The following is a 23,649-nucleotide window of genomic DNA, read 5'->3' on the forward strand; positions in this document are numbered from 1 at the left end:
GAGGGTAGCCCTCATTCCCTATAAAGCTGCTGAGGGCTAGAGGCAGTGGAATGGGGGGTTGGGGGGGAACTGCCCATTGCCAGCAGGTGCCTTCAGCCTGTGCAGCCGCCTCACAGAGCTTCAGCCATAAAGGCCCTGGGTCTTTAGTGTTCTTCAATGTCTGAAAGGAGCAGGATGCTGTCAGGCACCGTAAAAATGTGACCTTTGAAAATTTACAAGAGCCGGGGTTTAAAAAGCTGCTGTGTTAATGATGCATCCCATTAGCATCTCATTAAAGGGAAGCTGAGAGAAGGCGGCTCAAGCCTAGTGATGGGCAGATAGGGCCACTCTGCAGAGCTAGTAGCGAAGGCTATTCTGGCGGGCCTCTCCTGATGAGTGCCGCCATGTTCCTGGCCAGGGCCAGGGAAAGTCAAAAGGTCTCAGTCTATGTGGCTTCCCAGGTGTTGCAGAGAATGGCAGTGGGAACTAGTGAGAAGGGACAGAGACCCTGCTCAGCCCGCTTCTGCCCTATGGCTGGGAAGCTGTTCTTTCTTATTATCCTGGCAGCCTACCCTGTACTACACCCTGACCCCACCCCTGCTCTCCTGCCCTAAGGCAAGTCCTCACTCAAGCTGGGAACAGCCTAGATTGCTCCTAGGGATCCCAGATATGTGGGAATTCAAAACCATGAGAGGGGAGTTCAGAACTACAGTCACAGACCCTTACAGGGTCCCCGGGATCTCTAGAATCTGCAGTCTGCATGTGATTATTTGGGGCCTAAAGCCATTGGCAGAAGGAAAGGGCCCCTGGTCAGGCTTCCTGATTCACACACTATACAGGTCAGTCCATATATGTCTTCCCTGAAAGCCCTGGACAAATCCACAAAAAGCAACTCCTGCATCTAAGTTGTTTGTTGACAGAATCAAGAAAGGAATATTCATGTGATTGCTTTAATAAAATAAAATTCCTGAGCTGCAAACTGCTTCCTGCTAAAGATGGTGCTAAAGTAGAATGGGAGTGGTTTCAGTTATCATTCCTAAAGGGGGCAGGGCAGGGTGGACTTCGGACTGGCTTTCTTCAGTCTCAGAAACTGCTTGTACTGATCATGAAAGACATAGCCAACAGGAGGCCTGACAGCCGGGTAATCTCCCCGTGGTCTTGGATCAGCCTATGCACACTAGAGCACCCAGCTTCTGTTTGGGGTACACCAGCGTTTGTACTGTGCACTGGTATTCTCTGCTGCAGTCCAAATAGCCCACATCACCACTGCCCTGGCCAACGCGTAACACAGAACCCCAGCCCAATAGCTATTTACCAAAGAACAAACCAAGGCATAAAAGAGTGACACATTGCATAAGCCTAAGCAATGTGTCAGAGAAATATGCAATTTTTCTAATGCAGAAGCTCCCCTCATTTCTGGGCAAACATTAAAATTCCCTAAGTTTTATAGCATAGAACCTGACGACCCAAACTCAAAGGGAAAAAAAACAAACATACAAAAAAAACAAACAAACAAAAAAACCAACCAGAGTTCCTGGCGGTAGTGGCAATCTCAGGGTTTGTTTCCAGAAGGCTTCCCTCCCTGGTTAAGTTGCCGTGAGGACCCAGCAGTGCAGAAATGGTGGCAGGGAAGAACATTGTGAAATCTTAAGCAAAGCTGTTTCCTATCTGGGAAGCCTCTGGGACACTGGCAGCAGAGAGGGGCTGCAGCGCCCCCTCCTGGCAGAAGAGGCTTATCAGCGAAGAGGCTTGCTGGCAAGGAGGCTAGGGGTCCCAGCAGCGTTCAAATGTGTCTAACAAGGCTCTTGAATAAGGTATAACACAGACTCACCCTTCTCCAATGCCTCTGGTTTCAGAAGCCATCTCTGGGCCCCTAACCCCACCATGAGCCTGGAGCCTGGAAATAAGGGCTGCAGATAGCTAGATAGCTTCTGCTTCCAGACGGGGCACATGCTGAAAGATGCCCCTTCAGAGAACTCAAGAGAAGCCTCCCCCATGGTTCCTATGCCTCATCACCATTGTGGCTATGTCCCAGACCCCCATTTTGTATCTCACTACCCCCCTTTCAATCTCATCCATGCCACAGCAGGAGTAGGGTCTCCGATTAGAACATTTGTCCAGAGAATTGTTTCTTTTTTCTTGGGAGACTCACCCTCCTTTCCACACCCTGTTCATAGGAGTGGAGCTTCTGAATCACAGGCTAGAGGTAAAGTGCACCCTAATGCAATTAGCTCTGCACCGCCCCAGGTCTCAGTGCTGTCTGGCTCCTGCTGTCCCAGCAGGTCCTGCTGTAGTCTGTGTGCCAAAGTGGGATAGAGCAAAGGCTCCAGAAGCCCTGCCCAGCCTACTGCCCACACCCCCTGCTTTGTGCCTGGCCTAGGACCCAGGGGAATCACCCTGCCCAATGGCCCACAGGGAGCTTATCCTCCAGCTCCACCATTGGGCCACGCTCTATGAGAATATGCTACAAGCATTGTGACTTTCACCTGCACATGTTTCTGCAAGTGTCACTGGAAAGAACAACGTCCACATGCTTCCCTAGGCAGAACTGGGTTTCCAGGATCTGTGAAGACTCTTCTAAAAGTCCCCGCCACTGAGATCCTCGCCCCTCTGCTCCCAGCTTCTACCATATGTTTAAGATTTATTTTTATTGTTTATAAATAATGGCCATTGTAGGAAATTTGGCATTTAGATGTGCTTATACATGGCTGTAATCCTAGCATTTGAAGTGAGAGCTAGGAAGGTTATGAGTTCAAAGGCAGCCTGGAATACAAACCCTTAAAAAAAAAAAAAAAAAAAAAAAAAAGATCTGGGGATGTGGATCAGTAACAGAACACTTACAAAACATGTGCAACATCCTGAGTTTGGTTCCCTAAACCATTTATTTTAACCAGTGCAAAATAATGTAGACAAGAAGTTACCTATAATCCTCTCATCCAAAGATAACATCTTGCTGATATCTGGGTCATTCCCCTGTCACAAACATTTTTCAACCACAGGATGGTTTCTGTAGGGAGGTCACATGGGTGTAATCTTGTGGCCTTGCTTTTCTCATCAGCATCACAGTGGGAGGGTTTTGCTTTCTCATTATGAACTTCTAGAAAGCATGCTTCCTAGTAGCCAGTGTTCTATCAGGACTATAGCCCAGGGGGCCACTGTCACTTGACATTTGCTTTCATTCTGAGAATCCTTTTCTTGTACATCTATGCAGCTAAATCAGAAGGTGAACTCACACAGAAAGCAAACCCCCTTACTTCTCCAAGGGGCCATGGTTCCTCCTACTTGGGGTATGACATGACCTGTCCTACCAGCTTCCATAACCCCTTCCCTTCCTCCATGGGATGGCAGGATCTCAACAGCATGTGTAGGAGAAGGGTGGAGAATGTGCAGTGGCTCTCATTTGCCACCTGATGACAGTGTTCTGCAGAGCACACCTTTTGCCATCTCATTAGGAATTCTCAGGCAGCAGCTGCAAATGCTGGGCATCTGGTGGACTGAGACTGAGTGGGTACAGTCAGTGCTCAGCCCATACCCTGGATAAGTGGGTAGCATTTGGGATACAGTGGGTTATTGACAGTCTGAAGGCTGAGGTGTCTGCACACCAGAATGCTCCCATCAGTCCCAAGGCTCCAGCTTGGAGTTCTGGAGGCTAGGAGCTCATCAGAGGCCCCATGATCCTTGCTGGGAAGGAAGCAGAGGTCCCAGCATTAGTGGGGCTGGGTGCAGGCTATCTCTCTGCCCATGAACCAAGTAGACAAATCTCAGGTTCCAGGGATATTTCTGAAGGAAGGGGTTCCAGGCAGGGTCCTGGGGAAGTTTATGCTCACCATTGTTATCTATTTCCCACAGGCTCCAGGCATTTCCAAAGCCGACAATCAGTCCCAGGGACTCACGACCAGCATTCGATGGGGCCAGACGCCCATCAATCAGTCCACACCCTGGGACACTGATGAGCCGCCCTCCAAACAGATGAGGGAGAGCGACAATCCAGGTGTGTGTCTATCAGCTGACAGAGGCACCCACTTGCTGGATGCCCTGTTCTTCTCCAGAGGTCCTGATCCATGTGGGATATGTGGAACCCCAAGTTTCTCAAGTCACATTCCGGGAAGATTTTGCCTTGCCCATGGTTGCATGAGCACCGGGGTGTTCTGGCCCCAGGACTGGGATCTCCTCCTCCCACAGCATCTTGGTCCTCCTGCTGACAGCTCCTGGCAGCACTCACCACACCCTACATCCCACTTTGGTACAGATACCCAGAGATACGCCCCCAGCTTCATGTATTCTGCCAGCCCCAACCCAGCATCCACTCTACCCTAAAGCTTGTAATTCCAGTCCCTTCACTTGCTAGTTACTCTTTCTGTGTCCCTCTAAAGCACAACGCCACAACTCAGTGCTAGCAATCCACTTAATGCCTCACACGTACTCTAGCATTACAGTTCCAAAGCATAGCAGTTCAGTCCACAGACACCATATCCTCTCCCAGAGGTAAAACTCAAGTTTGTCACAAAGCCACCTCTTCATAATTGGGCTCAGGTACCTGGGTTTGGGAACCTAAGAACAGATCCCTCCACTCCCTCACAAATGGGGCCACTGTGATCTCAAGTGCTGGTTTTTGGGGGTGTTTTCTTTTCTGTGCTCTGTTCCCTGTTTCCCCAGAATTGTATTCTTCATAGCCCACCCTGATAGCTTCTAAGTCATTGATTAAAAACAGTGATCAGGGTTTTCTGTGAGTGACCAGAGGCCTCTCTATAGGCCCCAGCCCCTGTCAGGCATTCATCTCATCAAAAAGAAGAAAAACAAAACAAACAAAAAAAAAAACCAAACAAACAAAAAAAAAGCAAGCAAACATACAAAAAACTCCATGGCATAGCATCTCAGAGCTATCTGTGGTCTTGTCAGCCAGACTCTGACATTTTAATGCATCTTCCCAGGTTCCCTAGTTAGTCCTGGGGGGGGGGGGCACTGAGTTTAGGGTGATAAGCCTTGGCCTTGAGACTTCCAGCTATACTAGCTTATGTTGCTCTCACATCCTCTGTTTAGCTTGGGCACACACACACACACACACACACACACACACACACCAGCCTATTCTAGAATCTAGCCAGCAATACATTGCCAGTATTTCTTGGCTTGCAGTTTTCCTCTCTCATCAGGCGAATCATAAATATTTCTTGCACCTTATTGTGTTCCTTGTTCTGTGTGTGAACTCAACACTTATAGCAGTCCTAGACACTGGTATTGTTGTGCCTACTGCAGATGAGGAAACTGAGATAGGAAAGGCATGCCTGTCACTAGTCTGGAACCAGAACCAGGACTCAGAGCTGGTTCATTCTGACCCCTTGTCCTCACTCAGTGCCCCCTGCTGGTTTGAGTGTCACTGTGCCATTTGGGCTCCTGCCCTCCTTTATCATCTTATGTCTGAGAGGGAACTCCCAGTCCTTCTGGCCTCCAGGGTTCCCAGTCTCCTGCCTTAATCTCCCCATTCTCAGTCTACACCCAAGCCCCAGAGGAATCAAGACAATGGAGGCTGGATGAGGACAATGGAGGCCCATTATCCATTAAATCAGAGGTGACCAGACTAGAATCCCTGTCATTGTGTCTTCCAGCTTCCTCACAAGCCATTCTGGGACACTTCAATGTCAGATAAGCCCCAGGTAGACCCTGGCCTTGCTCTGCCTGACCTGGGCATCACTGGCCTTTCACCTTGCAACACATCCTAAGAGGTGCCTGGCCTTTCTTGTTCCCCTAAAACTACCTTAAGAGCCAAGCTAGGCTCCTCCTGTTTCTAACAGAGCTAGCTATGTGGAGGGTGTGTGAGACAGGGCCTGGAGTCCCTTCACATCCTCCAGGATTTCCTGGACTCCATCACATCTTTCCAGGTGCTATCTTTCCATTGTCATCTTCAAGATCCTCTGCCCTCACCTGAAACCCCTGCAAACACTGCCCACTGCTAAGATCGTCTGCCCTCACCTGAAACCCTGCAAACACTGTCCACTGCTAAGATCGTCTGCCTTCACCTGAAACCCCTGCAAACACTGTCCACTGCTAAGATCGTCTGCCCTCACCTGAAACCCCTGCAAACACTGTCCACTGCTAAGATCGTCTGCCCTCACCTGAAACCCCTGCAAACACTGTCCACTGCTAAGATCCTCTGCCTCACCTGAAACCCCTGCAAACACTGTCCACTGCTAAGATCGTCTGCCCTCACCTGAAACCCCTGCAAACACTGTCCACTGCTAAGATCGTCTGCCCTCACCTGAAACCCCTGCAAACACTGTCCACTGCTAAGATCGTCTGCCTTCACCTGAAACCCCTGCAAACACTGTCCACTGCTAAGATTGTCTGCCTTCACCTGAAACCCCTGCAAACACTGTCCACTGCTAAGATCGTCTGCCCTCACCTGAAACCCCTGCAAACACTGTCCACTGCTAAGATCGTCTGCCCTCACCTGAAACCCCTGCAAACACTGTCCACTGCTAAGATCGTCTGCCCTCACCTGAAACCCCTGCAAACACTGTCCACTGCTAAGATCGTCTGCCCTCACCTGAAACCCCTGCAAACACTGTCCACTGCTAAGATCCTCTGCCCTCACCTGAAACCCCTGCAAACACTGTCCACTGCTGATCTTCTCTTGCCTCCTGTCCACTGCAATACAACACAGAGGCAACATCACCACAAGATTGACATGCTGTTGGTTTTATTTTCTCACAAATATGCTTTCTGCCTTCATTCTCAGTCTGGATTAAAGCACAAGACTAGAAGAACAAAAACAATTTGCCAGGGCTCTTAGCTCATAAGTAGAAGGGCTGAAATGAACGTAGGTCTCTTTAAAGGCTTCCAATTATTTTCTCTCTGTTTTGTGTGCTTCATTTCTCCCAGACAGATCTGTCTTCCTTCTCTGGATCCCCATAGTCATTTGTCATTTGTTCATATCCTCTAAAAGCACCTAGTCCTAGAACCGTCCCTACATTTTCATTTTATTTTATTTTATTTTGAGATAGTTTTGATATGTAGCCTTGGTTGGCCTGGAACTTGCTATGTAAAACAGGCTAACCTCAAACTCATGGAGATCTGCTTGCTTCTTCCTCCCTCCAGAATGCGGGGGGAGGGAGGTAGTTAAAGGTGTGTATCCCTAAACCCTGCTTTATCACATTCTTCAACTGCCCAGTGCTTGAACACAAATGTCTTGTCCACTGTTGTTGCTCCAGGTCCCAGCCCAAAGCCTGGGATAGTTGGTATTTGCTGAATAAATATATAACCAGCAAAGTAACATTTCTTCCCTGTCCCTTACAGGCACAGGGCCATGGGTGACCACGGTGGCCGCCGGGAACCAGCCTTCCCTGATTGCACACTCCTATGGAGTGGCCCAGCCTCCCACCTTCAGCCCGGCTGTGAACGTCCAGGCCCCGGTCATCGGCGTGACTCCTTCACTGCCTCCCCATGTGGGGCCCCAGCTCCCGCTGATGCCAGGCCACTACTCACTCCCACAGGCGCCCTCTCAACCGCTGAGCAGTGTGGTGGTGAACATGCCTGCCCAGGCCCTGTATGGCAGCCCTCAGCCCCTGGCGGTATCCACTTTGCCTGGAGTGGGACAGGTAGCCCGCCCGGGACCCACTGCTGTGGGCAACGGCCACATGGCAGGGCCCCTGCTGCCTCCACCTCCACCAGCCCAGCCGTCTGCTGCTCTCCCCAGTAGTGTTCCTGCCACCAATGGGCCCCCCACAACAGACTCTGCCCATGGGCTACAAATGCTACGGACAATTGGGGTGGGGAAGTACGAGTTCACCGATCCAGGGCACCCTAAAGGTAAGTCCCGTGACACACCGTACTGTGTGCCTGGTCTGTACCTCCCTGCCTGGTCACTCCAACAGTGAGCACAGAAGTGTGTTTATGGTAGCTCTTTCATTGATCTCATTGATCTCTGGCTAGGAGCTGTGGTAGAAACTCCCTCTTTAGGTGGGGGAATCCAGGCAGACCCCCAGTGTGGTTGTTGAGATAAGCAACAACAGGATTCCTAGAGCAAGAAAAAAAGGGAGGAGGGGAGCCTGAAAGTCCAGAGCCCAGGCCATGCTCACCCCAGGCCAGGCCAAGGCTAGATGGAGCAAGAGCTACCCACTCCTCTTAATGGTCACTTGAAGAGTCCATGAGGCCCTATCACTTTCCATCCATAAAGACATTCAAACCTCTATCTGCCTGTGCCTGTCAAGACAAGCCTTCTCCACCAAGCTATGGATAAGGAATGGACCAAGACCCAGGCACATTCCTACCATCCTGAGACACTTAAAGGCTTTCATTTTTGAAGGGCTAGAGGGGTCTCTGTAAGTCCCTGGGAAGAACAGCTCTGTGCTAGCCTTCAGGGGACCCTTGACCCCAAGACCCCAGCCCCAAGATCCCAGCCCTAGGTGAGTTTCCTTGCAAAGAGCTTGAAGGTAGTTCCTTGGGAACAGAAGCTGGGAAAGGAAGCACATCACATACCAACATGGTTCTTAGCACAAGCCACAACCACAGCATCAGGGCACAGGACATTAGAGGTAGGTTCTAGTCCCAGTGTTTGGATGGGACAGCAGGGCCAGGGCCAGGAGGGGAGGCTTTGAGAGTGCCTATCTTAGATTTTCCTTTCCTTGATGCAGGGACATTTCCAAACAGCTCAAGTCCTGCTCCTGCAATGTGCAGAGGGAAGGCTATGAGGCCTCCCCAGGGCTAGGCAGCTCCTGAGACAGGAGGAGGCAAGAGGGTCTCTGCTGAGCACTTTAGCCTGGTAGGGTACCCATGTCTCCTTCAACTGGGCCAGTAGGTGGTGCTAGATAGTATACACAACTAGCCATGGCTTTTCCTTTTAACCCCTGAAAGTCCGCCTGAGGCCTCTGCCTCTTAGCAGAGCAGTGTGGCCATTAGTCACTCTCTGCCCACTGTTCTCCAGATATTTGTCACTATCCTTCTGAGCCATTCTCCAGTCTTTCTGAGAAACCCTAACCATAAAGCCGGCACCTAGCTCCATCCCACGGCCTTTGTTTGGGAAATCAGCACTAGTTTTAAATGACCAATTATAGAAAATTACACCTGAAATCTGGTAAACTCTTGCTCTGTTTAAAATTTATTTTTTATATAGAAAGAGACTAAATTAATTTCTTCTTTGAACTGTTTTGGCTTAGAAACCCTTCTCCTTAAAAAAGAAAAAAGGAAGAAAGAAAGGAAGGAAGGAAGGAAGAAAGAAAGAAAGAAAGAAGAAACTAGCCCAAAGAACAAAAGCACATACATGCACAGAGAGAGAACTGTGGGATCACAGCTGTCCAAGACTATCCCAAAGCTAGAAGCACTAGGCCGCTTTAGTGTCCCCACAGGGAGAGGCCTGCTAAGGCCGATGAGAGGTCTTGCTGGCTTTTCAAGTTCCAGACATATACCTAGAGAATAAAAACTGTACAGAAGGGAACCAACTTAGCTGGCCACAGAGTTTCCTGATCTAGGGCTGAACACTGAGCTAGAATCCATCTCTCTGAACATGGCTAGAAAGCAGGCTGTCCCTGAACACCCTCACCCTTGAGGGTTGGTAAGATTGGACAGCTGAGCCTACCAGGTCATTGAACTATGCAGAGCTGCTCCTGGGACAATTGCAGAAGGCCAAGGAGTGTGGCCTAACCTCTGTGGCCCCAAGCCTTACAGGGCCATGTGGCCCCAATGCTTTTGCTATACCAACCCCATAGGGTAGACTGGGTCTGGGTGAGAGGCAGGAAGCAAAATCCAGAAAGTATCTCCTGCATCTGCTGGGGAGTCTTCGGAGTCTTCCAGCTCTGGCTAGTGACTGTGTGTGACCTGTCCACTCTGCTTTCCATTGGTGTACCACAGTCCAGCTGTTTGCCCAGAGATTTCAGTCATTCATATATCTGTGTATTGTCTTTGCTGGCCAGTAGATTCCCCTTTATTTGTGAAGGAAGACAAGGGACAGTATGTGTACAAATGCTCAACGCTCAAGCCTGAGTGGGTTTTTATTTTTTAGCTAAATTCTCCTTTCACTTCTAATCTTAAAAGCCTTTATTGCTGCAGCTATAATTTATCTGTCAGGTCTACTGTCAAACAACTACATTTAGGGGGAAAAAAAAAGGAAGAAAGAAAGAAACCCAAATTTTGAAACCAAATCTTTGCAACTTGCCATGGGAGAGTCATAATTGTGACGGGCACCACGTGGGTTTGGATTTGGGTCATTTTTAATTTTGCCCCTAGGGATTTTACATCCCTGAAACTCAATTGATTTCACACTCCTAAATGACAGACAGCTGGCTCCAGGCAGGAACAGGGCGCCACATGATGTTATCAACACAAATCAGAACTCCACTTTAAAAAAAAAAAAAAAAAAAAAGGGGGGGGGGGAAATGAAGAAAAAGAAAAGAAGAATTTTCTCTTTCTGCTAGTGTCTGTTTGAAACCTTGCCCAGCATTATAATAAGATCCACCATGCACGATCTAGCTCATTACAATCCTATGGCTTTTTTTTTTTTTTTTTTTTTTTTTTTTTTTTTTTGAGCCTTACTATTGTTTGATGAGACAACCTGGCCTCTCATGGGGTTGAGTAATTATGCAGAGAGATCCCCTCCACAAAGAACAGGTCTTGCCAGCCAGAGGGATGGGCCACTGGTATTTTTAGACTTCATTAGTGCCCTGATTTAAAATTTCACATTTTGTTTCTTGTAATTATCTTCCGATAGACTGAACGAAATTTTCAGTCGAGGTTCCATTAGTCCGCCTTCCCAAAAAGGGCTTTGGGACTTTAATTTAAAACTTAACCAATTGAAAAAGAAAGGTGGTGTGCAAAATGCCTTTTGATTTGCTGTAGGTCAAGCGATTGTCTCTCATCTGTGACTAGAGAAGCCAGCATGCCTGCGGTTTGCTTTAATGAGTGTTATTTAAATGCATTGAGCACATATAGATTTTCTTAAGAAACTTACAAGATAAATCTTTCTTTCTGTAAGAACAATTTGAGGGTGGGAGCAAGCTGTGGAATTTTTTTTTTAGATTATATATTGAAAGGTAATTAAAAATAGATTTCATGTGTGCAAAGTGATAAGGGAGGAAAACGGAATTAGTTCCATCTGAATCTTTATAAAAGACCTGGTGTGTCAGTCTTGACATTAGATGGGCACAAACCCCAGGCTGATCCTCTGGGAGAGTACAGCCAAACTCAGGCCTATGTGGAAACCCCAGGTCTAATGACCTTGTTCCTAGAAATCACTGGGAGGTCACAGCTAAGGTGCAGGCTGGGTGCAGTGATTTCTGCTTTCATCAGGGATTGTTGGTGGCTTAGACCAAGGCTGGGAGTCTCTAAAATCCACAGACCCTGAGCCCAGAGGCTATCTTGTTTTCCACCAGAGTGTCTGGGGAGCAGAAAGCTAACAGCACTGTGCCCTGTCTTCCAGAGGAGGGACATGTCCTGGTATAAACACACTGCCATAGGTAGGTATGATGTAGGTAGGGGCCATGAGGAGCCATCTGCAGAGTTTGGCTTCTCTGTCCCAGGGCCAAGGAACTACATGATGCTTGAATTGTTCCACCCCTTTCTGATGTTAGTTTCTCTCTTCCCTTGCAACTGCATCCTGTATGAATCACAGCTACTCCAACTCTAGCAGCAGCAAAGACAGTATCTTAGGGTATGCTGAGGTGTGTAGAATAGCTTTGTGACCAGAGTAAGCCTCTTGACCTCTTTGAGCCTCCCCACTGTCTCTAAAGAATGGTATCTGAGTGCCATGGTTCTTGCCTGTCATCCCAGCACTCGGGGTGACTGAGGTAGGACTGCCATGAACTACATTTCTAGTTCCATCCAGCTCAGCTTGGCTGCAGAGTGAGTCCCTGCCTCAAAAGTTGTGGTAATAATTGACTCATGCAGCCCTTGGCACAGTCCTAGTATAATCACTATAAACAAGTGTGCGATCTCTCTACCATCGGTACCAGGGCCACCTTTCAGCGTCCATGACCTTCTAGGAGTTCAGGTTAATGTAACGAATCAAAGAGCAGTTTGTCTTCCAGAGTCTTAGGAAGACATGTTAACATCATGATGTCTGAGGGCCTGGTTCCCAGGGGTCCCCTTTGAATGGCAGAAAATTGCTCTCTCCTATTGTAATGTTTTACAATACTCCACCACCACCATAACAACCAGAAAGAACCAGCTTGTTGCTAGTACCTTCTCCCTAAGTCCAAGAACTGTTCATCTTTGTTGTTGGAGGGGGGAGGTCTTCCTGTGTACCCCCAGTGGGGGAAATCAGCATCCTGTGCCATCATCTTGATATCAGGAAGTCAGGGACATGCAGGCAGGATTAGGTATCCCTCCATGGATACAGCAGTAGATTGAACAACTAGCATTTCTTATCCCTGTGGATCAGCTGGCCAAGACAGGGTGACTGACCAGACATGTATGGTTGGTAGCAGCAAATGTGGTTGAGCCCAGGTCTGCTTGGGGAGACTTCCCGATCCCTCCACACACTGACCCAGCAAACTTGTGCTGATAACTGGGGCTCTACCTCAGTTTTCAATTCTGTACCCCAGACCAGCTTTGAGAATTAGGTAACATGAGGCGAAGCACTATGCCTGGTTACCTGCTCTGGCTACCATAAATCTTCAAGAATTCTAAGGAAGGGAGGAGGTTGGTTGCCACTACTTTTGACTCAGGAGCCAATCTCATTCCCTTCACTTCATCTGGTGGGCCCTGGTATCCTGCCCATATACCCTCTCCCAGGAAGCAGGTGTGGGCTCTCAGCCTGTGGGACTTGTAGTTTTGTCCACACCCACAAGATATTTCCTAGCCACTAGAAGAGAACCTGCCTGGCCCAATCTGAAGCCCTAATTCCCTTCCCAGGGCTCTGTCCTCAGGGCTTTGTCTTCATTAATTGGAGAGCTGTCCGGGGCTTAAGGGTTTGGTTAAGAGATCATTTGGCTGTGAGTGAACCAGGCAAGCAACATATTGCAGTTAAGGCAGCCAGACCACCCAAAGACAGTGTCATCCTTGTAGCAGGAGGTGACCCATGCACACACCTGCCTGTTCACAGGCAGGTTGAGGATTCTGAACTTTTTTTTTTTTTTTTTTTTTTTTTTTGTGATGCTGGGAATACATACTAACTTTCAGCCACTAATATATGCCTAGTATCCTTAAAGTCAGAGATCCTGCCACACCCACCTGCAGGACACAGCTAAGGGAGTCGAAATGATCATAAGAATGAGAGGAAATGAAAAGAGGAGACATTTCTAAGCCTTCACAAAATAATGACCCACAGTGCAGAAACCAGCTGCCCTGACCCAGAAGCAAGCTAAAGCAGACAACGGCAGAATATCCAGCTACACACTACTATGTCAGTGTCTCAAGAGGCCACGAGAAAGCTGGAGGTATGTCACCTCCCTCCCCGATGCCCCAGTGGGTATTTATTGAGCAACTCATACGTGTTCTTAGACACCAACTCTGTATGGAGCCTATATGGTGACTTACCCCATAAACCAAACAAAAGGCAAAGCCAGCATGCTAGATGCATGCTTCGTACAATCTCTGTCTCTACCAAGCAAGAAGCCCTGGGTGATTCAAAGTGTTCCAGACATGAGGACAGGCCTTGGGAAAAAGGGGTTGGCTATAGGAGAGGCTACACTCAACTGGGGAGGGGGAAGGCTGGGAAGCAAAAAAAGGCACTAGAAATGTAGACCTTAAGGGCAGTCAGGATGAGGCAAGAGGCAAGAAGACAGACAAATGGAAGAAAATTTGATGGAATATCAGATAGAGAAATGGATATTCAAACATTTGTCTATCACAGAGTCTCTCTCTCTCTCTCTCTCTCTCTCTCTCTCTCTCTCTCACACACACACACACACACACACACACACACACACTTCTGGTCCACAAAGAAAGCCACCCTGATTTGAGACTGGGTTGGGTTGCCTAGTCATTTTCAGGATGCCTGTTTCTCAGGCATCAGGCACTCAAAGCTTGAATCTATGCATGGGCTATTTACAGGCTGACCACCCTACCTCAGTCAGATGGTGTTGAGTAGGTAAAAACCTGTGTTCTGTGATCTTGGCTAAGTAAATGTCCACCTCCAGGCCTTTGTGGTCTTAGAAGGTGAAAGTCTCTTTGAATATCATAGACTTTGACCTAGATGTGAGACACCTGGCCATCATTAATCCCTGAAGGAGAAATCAGAAACACACCCAAAATCCAAAAGTTCACTGTGTACCTACCTTTCTCTCTTCTGGTGTGACAGAGGTTTAATAACAAAGTCCCTGGTGCCTCACTGTTAAGTGAGCAGGTCTCATCTGCTGATGTCACTAGTTAAGGCATGAAGACTCAGGTTGTTTCCAGAATTTTCCTCTCCAGAGACTGGGGTCAGTTCTGAGCCTGATGCTTAGAGTGTGTGGGATACCTGCTGCTTGCCCCTGTGTGATGGGGAGGGGTTGGATGAATGGTAGGCCACATCGTGAAGCAAAACTGGAGAAGACATGGCACAAAACCAGTTCAATGAGAAGCAATTTGGCTGAAATTACATTCCATTCAGGAACACACTCGCTATTCTAGAAATGTAAAAGGTAAAAAAAAAATAAATAAATAAAAATAATACAAGTGTAGTATTTCAGGAACACAAAACATTGTATAAATTGCTTGAAGAAAAAAATGGCCAAAAGGTTGCCATCTATTGAAATAGTTGTCATTGCCTGTTTTCTTGGTGGACTTCTTTAAAAGGAAAAAGAAAGTGCTTGTGCATGCGCTCCCAAACACGAGAGAAAGAGAGAGAGAGAGAGAGAGAGAGAGAGAGAGAGAGGAAAGAGTTACCTCAGAGAGAAGCTCAAGAGTTTCAGTGCATTACTGAGCAACTTTTCTTTGCTCTCCTGTCTCCAAGCAGCCTAGTGGACAACCAGGCACAGCTCTGTGAACTGCCTACTGGCTCCTCTTCTTTTTCAAACAACTTCCCACTTGCCATAGCCCAGTGCCTCAGATACAGTCTACAGACAATGCCAGTGCACCCCTGTTTCTCACCAGCTTCTGTGGGGTCAGTGTCATGACAATCAGCTGTAGTGGGACAGCTGTCATCCCAAGACACGTAAATGGGGTGGCTTCAACAACTCACAGTGGCAGAAGCTGGGATTCTAAGTCAAAGTGTAGGCAGGATTGCTTTCTCCTGGTGTCTCTCTTCTGGATACTGTGCCCTGACACAATCTTTGTTCAGTGGAGTTGTATCTGTGTAGTGTCTTCCTCTTAAAGAGGTACCATGCCATTTGATCACCCTCATAACCTCCTAAAAGGCCCATCTCCAAATGACATCACCTTAGCAGGGTGGGGGGAGCTTTAACATAAGACTTTGAGGGGATTCAATTCAGTCTATAATAGTCTTTGTTTAGGGGGAGTTTTATTGTTTTGTTTGTAAATAAATGTAGCCTTAGCTGTCTTAGAACTCACTATGTAGACCAGGCTGGCCTAGAATTCATAAAAATTCTCCTCCCTCTGCCTCCCAAGTGCTGGAACTAATAGTCTTTAAATCCTTCTAATTAGCGAGTGGAAAGGGTGATGTCTCACTTTGGCACACTTGCCATGTTCTTACCACTTTTTCACCTCTGTAGTCATGGTCAAGTTAATATTTCCACTGAGATTCTAAAACTGTTTTGTCTTTAAATAATTAGGACTAGGCATGTCTCAGTGAAGCCTGTTCTACCCATTCTAACCCTGTCCAAGATGTGTTCTGTGAGCAGCTGCCCACCTCCCTCTCTTCAAGTAAGAATACTCTTTGGGAGACAAACCGTTCATCCTTTGCAACTCTCTCCCCCATGACCACCATAGTGCTTCGTTTCCCCCAGGGGATGGATGGAGTTAAAGGTTGAATCAAGAACCCACAAAGGTCTACTAACCAATTTATTAAGGGGTGTGATGAAAAGACAAATTCACAAATACAGAGCAAACAGATGCTGCCGCTGATCCAGCAACCTTTGTCCAGGTGTTCTGCCTAGGGGTGAAAAGCACTAGTTCCAACCACACCAAGAGAGTGAGCGCACATCCCCACCCCAGGCCATCGGGTTGCATACTCTCCTCCTTGAACATATATATCACTAGGGAGAAACTCATCCAAAGGGAGAGGGAAAGATGGCGTGGGAAAACCCTAACTCCTATAGTCTCACGGTCGATGCCTTCTTTGGAAATGCCTGCTTAGTTAACTTGGTTTCCCAGGAATATTGAGTGAATGGTCAACCATGATCATTTATTATTGCCCAGAGTACCTTCAGGGGTCAGTCTCAGGGGCCTGAGATGCCTTGATATCTATTCAAATGTGTTCCCCCCAGAACCTTAGAAACCATTGGATTGTTGGGAGGGAGGAGGTCATCTCATGGTAATTCGGTAACCTCCCTATTTCTCTAGAATTGTGAACAGGAAAGTTGGCAGGTCTGGGAAATTATTATTGATCCAAAAATAATTCCTGTATTTTTGTATTTGTTTGTTTGTGTGTGTGTGTGTGTGTGTGTGAGAGAGAGAGAGAGAGAGAGAGAGAGAGAGAGAAAGCAAGAGACAGTGAAAATATGTGTGACTATGGTTATGTGTATATATGTGATGTGTGGCACATGGTGGTACATATACTTGTATATGGATGTGGAGGTCAGAGGACCTTCATCATTCTCTACCTCATGTCTTTGAGGCAGGGTCTCCCACTGAACCTAGAGCTTGAGTTTATTTGGCTAGGCTGATAGCCAGCAAGCACAAAAATCATACTGTCTTACCTTCTCTCTACTGGGCTTACAGGTATACTCAGTCCCACGCTCCTCCTGTTATGCGACCACTGGGGTCTGAATTCCAGTCCCCATGTTTGGATTGGAATACCAGAGTTCTTAACTGCTGATCTGTGTGTCTAGGCCCAGGTGGTTGTTCTACCTGTGGATGTTCATTACCTCCAGGTCTCCCTGAATAGTGTCACTGGTCCTATAAAGCAGCTGAGTAGACATGTGATGTCCCACCAAGGTCTTTCTAGTAATGATACCTATCAGGGAAATGAAGCTGACCTTGTGGAGTTGTCTCAAACTATGTTCAGGGATAACCATTCCAGACAAGATGTAGGTTGAGCTATAGATGTAGCCTTGTCTTCCAGAAGGGTGTATGATAGAGATAATAGTTGTTACGTACTTACCTATAATTGTATGTTCATTACTTATCCACTCTGTATTTATGTATTCCTGTAGTTGTCCCATTTGGGCAGATTCCTAGATGAAAAATGAAGACTCAAACAAGGCAGATACACAGAGATTTGTGGCATAATGAGAGTAGGTCTCCAGTGACTGTCCTTTCTACCAGTAGGTCCCCATTGTGTTGTCTCTAGAGCTAAAGATAGATAGGTCCCATAATGGCTGTTTTATATATCCTAGCACCATGTGACTGATATTTCTATATACAAATTGATGAATATTGGGGTTCTTTGTTCATGGATGGGTAGATAGGTGCATAAAATAGATTTATAGAATCCTCAGAGTCAGTCCCTAGGGAGCAGTAGGCTATTTGAGGATGCTACAGACAGAGCACTGGGCCACAGAAGCCACTGGAGCCTAGGAGGCAGGGAACCCTGGGAACTCTTTCCTGTTGCTACATCTCCCACACCTTACTCAAAGTATTGCCAATGCAATAAAGTTAATGGAGCCAGTCATCTTATGAAGGAGCCAATTCTGAGCAAAGATGATACATCTTTGAAGTTAATGAGGTCTATTAATTGAGCTTATGCCCTTTTAAATGAATGAAAGTCTTGAAATCTACTAAACAGCAACACATCCATTTAGAAGTCGTTATTGACGCCTCATGTCTCTGTCACCAGTGGATGAGGAGCCACCAGTGCAGAGCTATAGGAACTGGCTTCCTGCCGACATTTAGCACAGCCTTCAGCTTCTGGGAAGCTCAGCAGATGCCATGTCTGGCCAGCCATTCACGTCTTCAGCAAAGTCTTCCTTTCAGCCCTTTACAGCCATGGAGGTTGAACACCTCCATAACTAATAGCTGAGGGGGAGAGAGTGATGTAGCTGACCCATGGATTGCTTGAAGAGTATCCACTGGGGCCTCGGCCTCCAGATGGACTAGCTGAATGATGCTAAAGAGGACTGGCTCACAACCAGCACTACAGAAATGACTGGTGCACAGTGGAACTCCTATGGCAGTTCCCTGGACTGCACAAGACATATAAAGAACTGGACTTGAGCCTGACTACAGCCTGAGTGACAACTAGCACACCATGGCCCCTAGACACCCCTGAACATGCACCAAAGTCCCATTTCCGGCTCCTCCCGGTTATACCATTCACAGTTGCTTAAGAGCACAAAGTGGCACTTGTTGTGCCCACAGAACATCTGCTGAAGACAAACGTGTGTTTGTAGCTTCTTCACTTCAAAAGACTGGCCGTGTTATAAAAAGACAGGGACCATCTGTCCCTCTTCTGGACCCCAGCGCCTCCTGGAAGAGATCACTGTGCAGGAATGCAAGTGAGAAGTCAGCGTCAACTTCAAGAAACTATTTTGGGGCCAGAAGAGGATAGTGCTTTCCCGCCGAGGAAATGGGGCCCATACGTAAAGGCCAGCTTGCAGGGGAATGTATGGTGGCAGATGCTGATCAGAAGGAAGCCAGCTGGGGTCCAGTGGAGATTTCCACATACTCCCAACATAGCAGAGACTCAGGAGTAAATGATGTATGGGGAGAACTGTGATATGTGAGGGAAAATGAAAGGGAAGGGCCACGAGGTGTGGTAGACCCAGGGAGACAGAAGCCATGTCCTGGGCAGTTTGCTGTTGTAGACAGTCAGACATCTCTCCATCTCTCCACCCAGTTTGGAGTTCTAGGCCTTGGGAGTATCTCAGGCTTAGTGATGTCCCAGTGACTAAATGCTGAAGACCTCTAAAGTGCAGTGTGGCCTAGAGAGGTGCGAGTCCTGCTTGGAGTTTGTCTGTCTTATGCCCCTCTAGCAGAAGAGACAAAAGGGCCATAGAAAGCCAGACATGGTACTACACACCAGTAATCCTAGCATTTCAGAGACTGAGGCGGGAGAATTATGAGTTCAAGACCATTCTGCATGCCATAAAGAGACCTGTAGCACCAATAATAAAAACCCAGAGGCAGATATTAAGGTTCAAAGTGAAGATCAGAAAAGCAAAGCAGCCAGCCACTAGAGCGTTCTCACCTCTACCAAGGGTCAGACCAAAGGGGTGATCCACTGAACCTCAGACCCCTCCCAGCTGCACTGCTGCTCAAACTCACTGAGACTACAATGCATTCCTGTCTCCTCTCACCTTATCTTCCTCTCTCCACCCAGCCATGTCACCCTTCTCCACCTCCCTAGTGCTGGGATTAAAGGTGTGAGCTGTTTCCCTTTTAGACTGATCCAATCTCATGTTGCCCAGGGTGGCCTTGAACTCACAGAAATCCATCTGCCTCTGTCTCCCAAGTGTTGGGATTAAAGTTTTGTGCCACCTTATTAGATCATAAACAAAATGTCACCACAGAGACCTGTCTAACAAGCTACAGAAAAAAGAAAAAATCCTTATTAATCTAGCCAAGGCTAGGTAGGCATTGAGTTACAGGGGGTGGGGGTAACTTACAGAGGGGAAATGAATTTCTGAGAGATGGAATCTCACAGGAGATCCCTGGCCAGAAGCTTTATGAAGAGGAATGCCCCAGGTTCCGTCCCTATCCTGGTGTTGCTGCTCATGGATTCTAGCCATCCATGCATCCCTGAACTTCCAGCTCTCCACATCAAGAAAAACTGTTTTATGCCATAATCTGCAGATTCCAAGAAGCTTTGGTTTGTGCACCTAGATCTGGGATTTCCTTTGTTTCTCACAAAACACCTACTTCTGACATGGGCAGAAATCAGGGATTAGGATGGAGGTCAGAGGCGGGCCCTCTGAAGACACTCCTTGTTTTCTTGTCCTGTTGAACTCTGACAGGACACCCCGCTGACTCCTCACAGTCTCAGTGAACTAACACCTTTGTCTCATCCTAGAGAAATTCTCCCCACTTGGGTGCTTACTCACAGTTAGATGCTGAGGACAAAGACAGTTCCTGGCACAGTGTATTCAGGGCTCTCAGAATCCCAAAAGGTCACATTCCTTTTCTTCTTGCCTCTTTTCAGTTCTTTTCTGTGCTTATTGATTTCTTCCGGCACATAAGAAAACAGTAGGCAAAGCCCACTACTTCCATAGAAATAAAATATTCTGCAGTCAAACCACACACCATAAAGGAATAATTGCAGTCTGTATATATTGCTAATGGACATTGCTCAGCAATTCCCTGTCTCATAAGCTTTAAACACAGACATTAGTATAAATATGCAGAAATCCCCATTCGGGCAAATTACTCTACATTTCTGAGCAAAAGGAAGATTAACCATGTGCTGATATCTTTGCCAGAGCTCAGCAGAGTAGAAAAAAAATCCCTTGGCCCTCCTTGGGAGGGAGGCTTGAGACTCTCCATGGGAGCATGGTGCAGAGCTGGAGGCCTGGGCAGTGTCTCCTCCCCTAGGCAGGTCCTCCTCTGGAAGACTAATAGCTCAGCTTCAGGAGGGGGATAGTGCCTCCTCCTCCCCATTGGGTCACTATTACCTGAGGAGAAGAGTTGGCCACCCTGCATCTGTTTCCAGAGCTTTCCAGGCTCCAGAAAGGGACTTGTGGGCAGGTGAGGATTTTGTTTTGTTTTGTTTTTGAAATAAGGGTTCTCTGTGTAGCCCTGGCTGTCCCAGAACCCACTCTGTAGATCAGGCTGGCCTTGAACTCAGAGATCTGCTGGGATCAAAGGTGTGCACCACCACCACCCAGCAAGGATGCATTTTATCCCTTACCTCTCAGCTGCCTGAAAGATGCCTCTGGGATAGTCCCTGAGGGGGTCTGGAGCCAGGTGATGGTGAGCCCCAAACCAAGAGTTTCTACACCATCTGAACCCAGCCTATTCCTTGGCCTATTACCCTCTAACCCGCCTCCCAACTCTCCTTCCTGTCTGGCCTTCACCCCTCTTTACCTATTAGCCTCCTCTGTCAGGCTTACTCTCACAGAGAACCCTCTGTTCCCAACCAAGCCTAGCCATCTTGCCTGCTCCCTTTGCCAATTGTGAGGAAGGCCCCTCCATTTTCAGAAATACCTTTACCCCACAAAAGTGGGGAAGATGCCTCATCAGTACAGGCAGTTGAGTCTGGAGTGACAGGATCTGACCTCCAGACCGATTGATGAGGGAGCAGGCAGCAGAGGTGGAGGGGGGGGGCAATCCAACTCAGGTCCCCTGTGATGTTCACAGAGGTCTCTGTCCCCCTGCATGTGCTCAGCACTGTCTGGTATGTCCCCTTTAGGCTGGGGACTTCCTGATAGCCAGCACAGCACATGAGGTGAATTAGGAGCTAGTCAGGAGTCACAACTCAGGCAGGAGTGTAGCATACAGAGGTCTGGATATTTTGTATTCAGTGCCTGCCTTTTCCATGGGGGACTGAACACACAGAGAAGGACTCCACAGTGATAACCTGAGCAAGGAGACCTGAGACTCTCAGGGCTGCAGCTTCATCTGTCTCTGACTGAGACTGTTGGAAGGGTCTGAAAGCAAGGTTTCCTTCATGAGAGAGATGAGTTGGGGGGGGGGGGTTTCTTTAACATTGCTTTCTGGTGGAAATTCGGAGGCAGTAGGCTCTGCATGGGAGAGTGAGCCCTCTCCTCAGCTAACCCCCAGGGACACGTGCAGACTCCACCCTCCCTCCTTGCCAGAGCATCTTGACAGTCTATTTTCATGTCTGTCTCCCCCACCCAACTGTGAATGACTTTAGAACACCCCCGCCTCTGGCCAATTTAGCAACTTTATGTGATATGGGAAAAGGTACCCTTTTTCTCAAGACCCTCGACTGCCACCTACCAGAAAACTGTGAGAGAAACTCAAGAAACCCCTGAGGACCCTGAGGGAAAGTATGTCCCCTGCAGTTGTAAAGTCTGTGACTTGACAGACCTGTGAGGCAGACCTGCAGCCCCAAGAGCTAAGGTGGCTATTTCCCTCCAAAAAAAATGTTCTTCCAAGTTTACTATGCATATTGACCCATTTAATTTTTATGCCTATAAAGTAGGGGCTATTGTTACCCTCCTCCACCCATCTACAGATGAAACTGTGGCTCAGAAATATGACATTAATTTCCTATGTTTATCCATCTGGTCAGGCCAGAGTAGGAATGGGCACTAAGCATCCTTTATCTCAGAGCCTAGACTTCAACCTGTATTTACCTTGCATCCTCAGTGTTTGGTTCCAGGAATGGCTATGGGGGTGTTCCACATAACACCACAAAGGGACATGATTTCATTCTTGAGAATCAGGCTTCAAATTAATAGTGATACCTCATAGAAGCAGAGTGCCCGCCCAACCCTGAAGAGCCTCAGTCCCCCATGAGGACACCTGTGGCCGGCTGTTAGCTCTTCCACATCAGGCAAGGCCTTTGGCTCAGCTCACTGACCAGGCTTCTGCCCACACGCCCTCCTCCCACGCTGGTCAGCTCCTCCATGGGTGGCTGCCTCACCTGCTGCTACTTCCCGGCCACTCTTTACTCTGCACACAGGAGTCTTCCCTTGAAGACTTTGATCAGGTGCTCTCCCACCCAAATCCTCCAGAAGTCCTCTTGGCAAGCCACTCAAAGCTACTGCTTTCTCTACCATTTATCTCCTTGGGACCTCTGTGGGACAGTCATTGCTCTTGCTCAAGATGACATCCCCACTCTACCTTCATGCTGCCTTTAGCCAGAAGCCTTCCTGAACCCCACACAGATTTCCCAGGTCAAATGCCAGCCTAAGGCACCTGACTCCTCTGCCAGGCATCCCTCCAAAATGGGGCCTCCTGAAGAGAGGGCCCAAGGAGTGGTATTTCACCAGTGAGCACCACAGTTGGGAGTGTGTGAGGAGATCACACCCAAGCTACCAGAGATCAATCTGCCCAGCCCCACCTGGATCCCATGTCCCACATCTCTGCTGATTGACAATGATGTTCACCCACAGTCCAGCGGTGGTTGCCTACCTTCCATGGGGAATTAGAAGGGCATCCACAGAGCTCTCTAGCCACTAGTTCAGAACCCCTGCAGCTTCATCCAGAAATCTCTACAGGAAGCTATAAAAGGCATGCACCCATGTTTTTCAGAGAGAACCAGAGAATCACACCCCAGCACTCAACTTATGGTCTACCAGAAGTCTGTGAAACCAACTAGTGTCCTGAAGCAGGTGGCAGCAGAAACCCCTGTTGTTGGGGACCAATTAGAAACAGGCAGGCACTGCTCACTCCAAGGCAATGAGAGAAATTCTGATAGAAATTTCTAGACACCCAAGAGAGTTTCTCAAGAGGCTGCACATAGTGCATAGTCTCAACAGCCTTCCTTACTGACCAAGCCAGGCTCTACCATGATATAGCTGGGACATGGCTTAAGCACTGGAGGGGAAGGGACAAGAAAAGGTCATTGCAACACGCATGGCCTTGCCCAGTAGGGAGTATGGGTGTCCCCAATAACTCTAGTCCTATGAAGAACTTTGGCTGCTGGAAGAAGAGAGGAACCCCATAAGTCACTGAGCCCTGAGGTTCTTGTAAACCATCTGCCCAGAGCTCAGGGTCTAGATGTGGCCAGTGCCTGTGTGAAGATACCACCCACCCCCACCCCTGCATTCCTAGTGAACTAGCTGCATTGCCCTGCCCTAG

General features: G+C 48.0%; 1 protein-coding gene across 4 annotated transcripts in view; it reads left to right on the plus strand.

Annotated features, from left to right (window-relative positions):
- The window catches only part of Klhl29 (kelch like family member 29), a 288,958-nt gene that overhangs the window by 225,868 nt on the left and 39,441 nt on the right, over positions 1-23,649 (plus strand). For all 4 annotated transcript variants that reach the window (XM_051181694.1, XM_051181692.1, XM_051181691.1 and 1 more), the window contains 2 exons: positions 3,829-3,970; positions 7,273-7,785. In XM_051181694.1, coding sequence (XP_051037651.1) covers positions 3,829-3,970; positions 7,273-7,785 — 655 coding nt within the window. The remainder of the gene's footprint in view (positions 1-3,828; positions 3,971-7,272; positions 7,786-23,649) is intronic.

The sequence above is a fragment of the Phodopus roborovskii genome, unplaced genomic scaffold (genome assembly GCF_943737965.1).
Source record: "Phodopus roborovskii unplaced genomic scaffold, PHOROB, whole genome shotgun sequence".
NCBI classification, from domain to species: domain Eukaryota; kingdom Metazoa; phylum Chordata; class Mammalia; order Rodentia; family Cricetidae; genus Phodopus; species Phodopus roborovskii.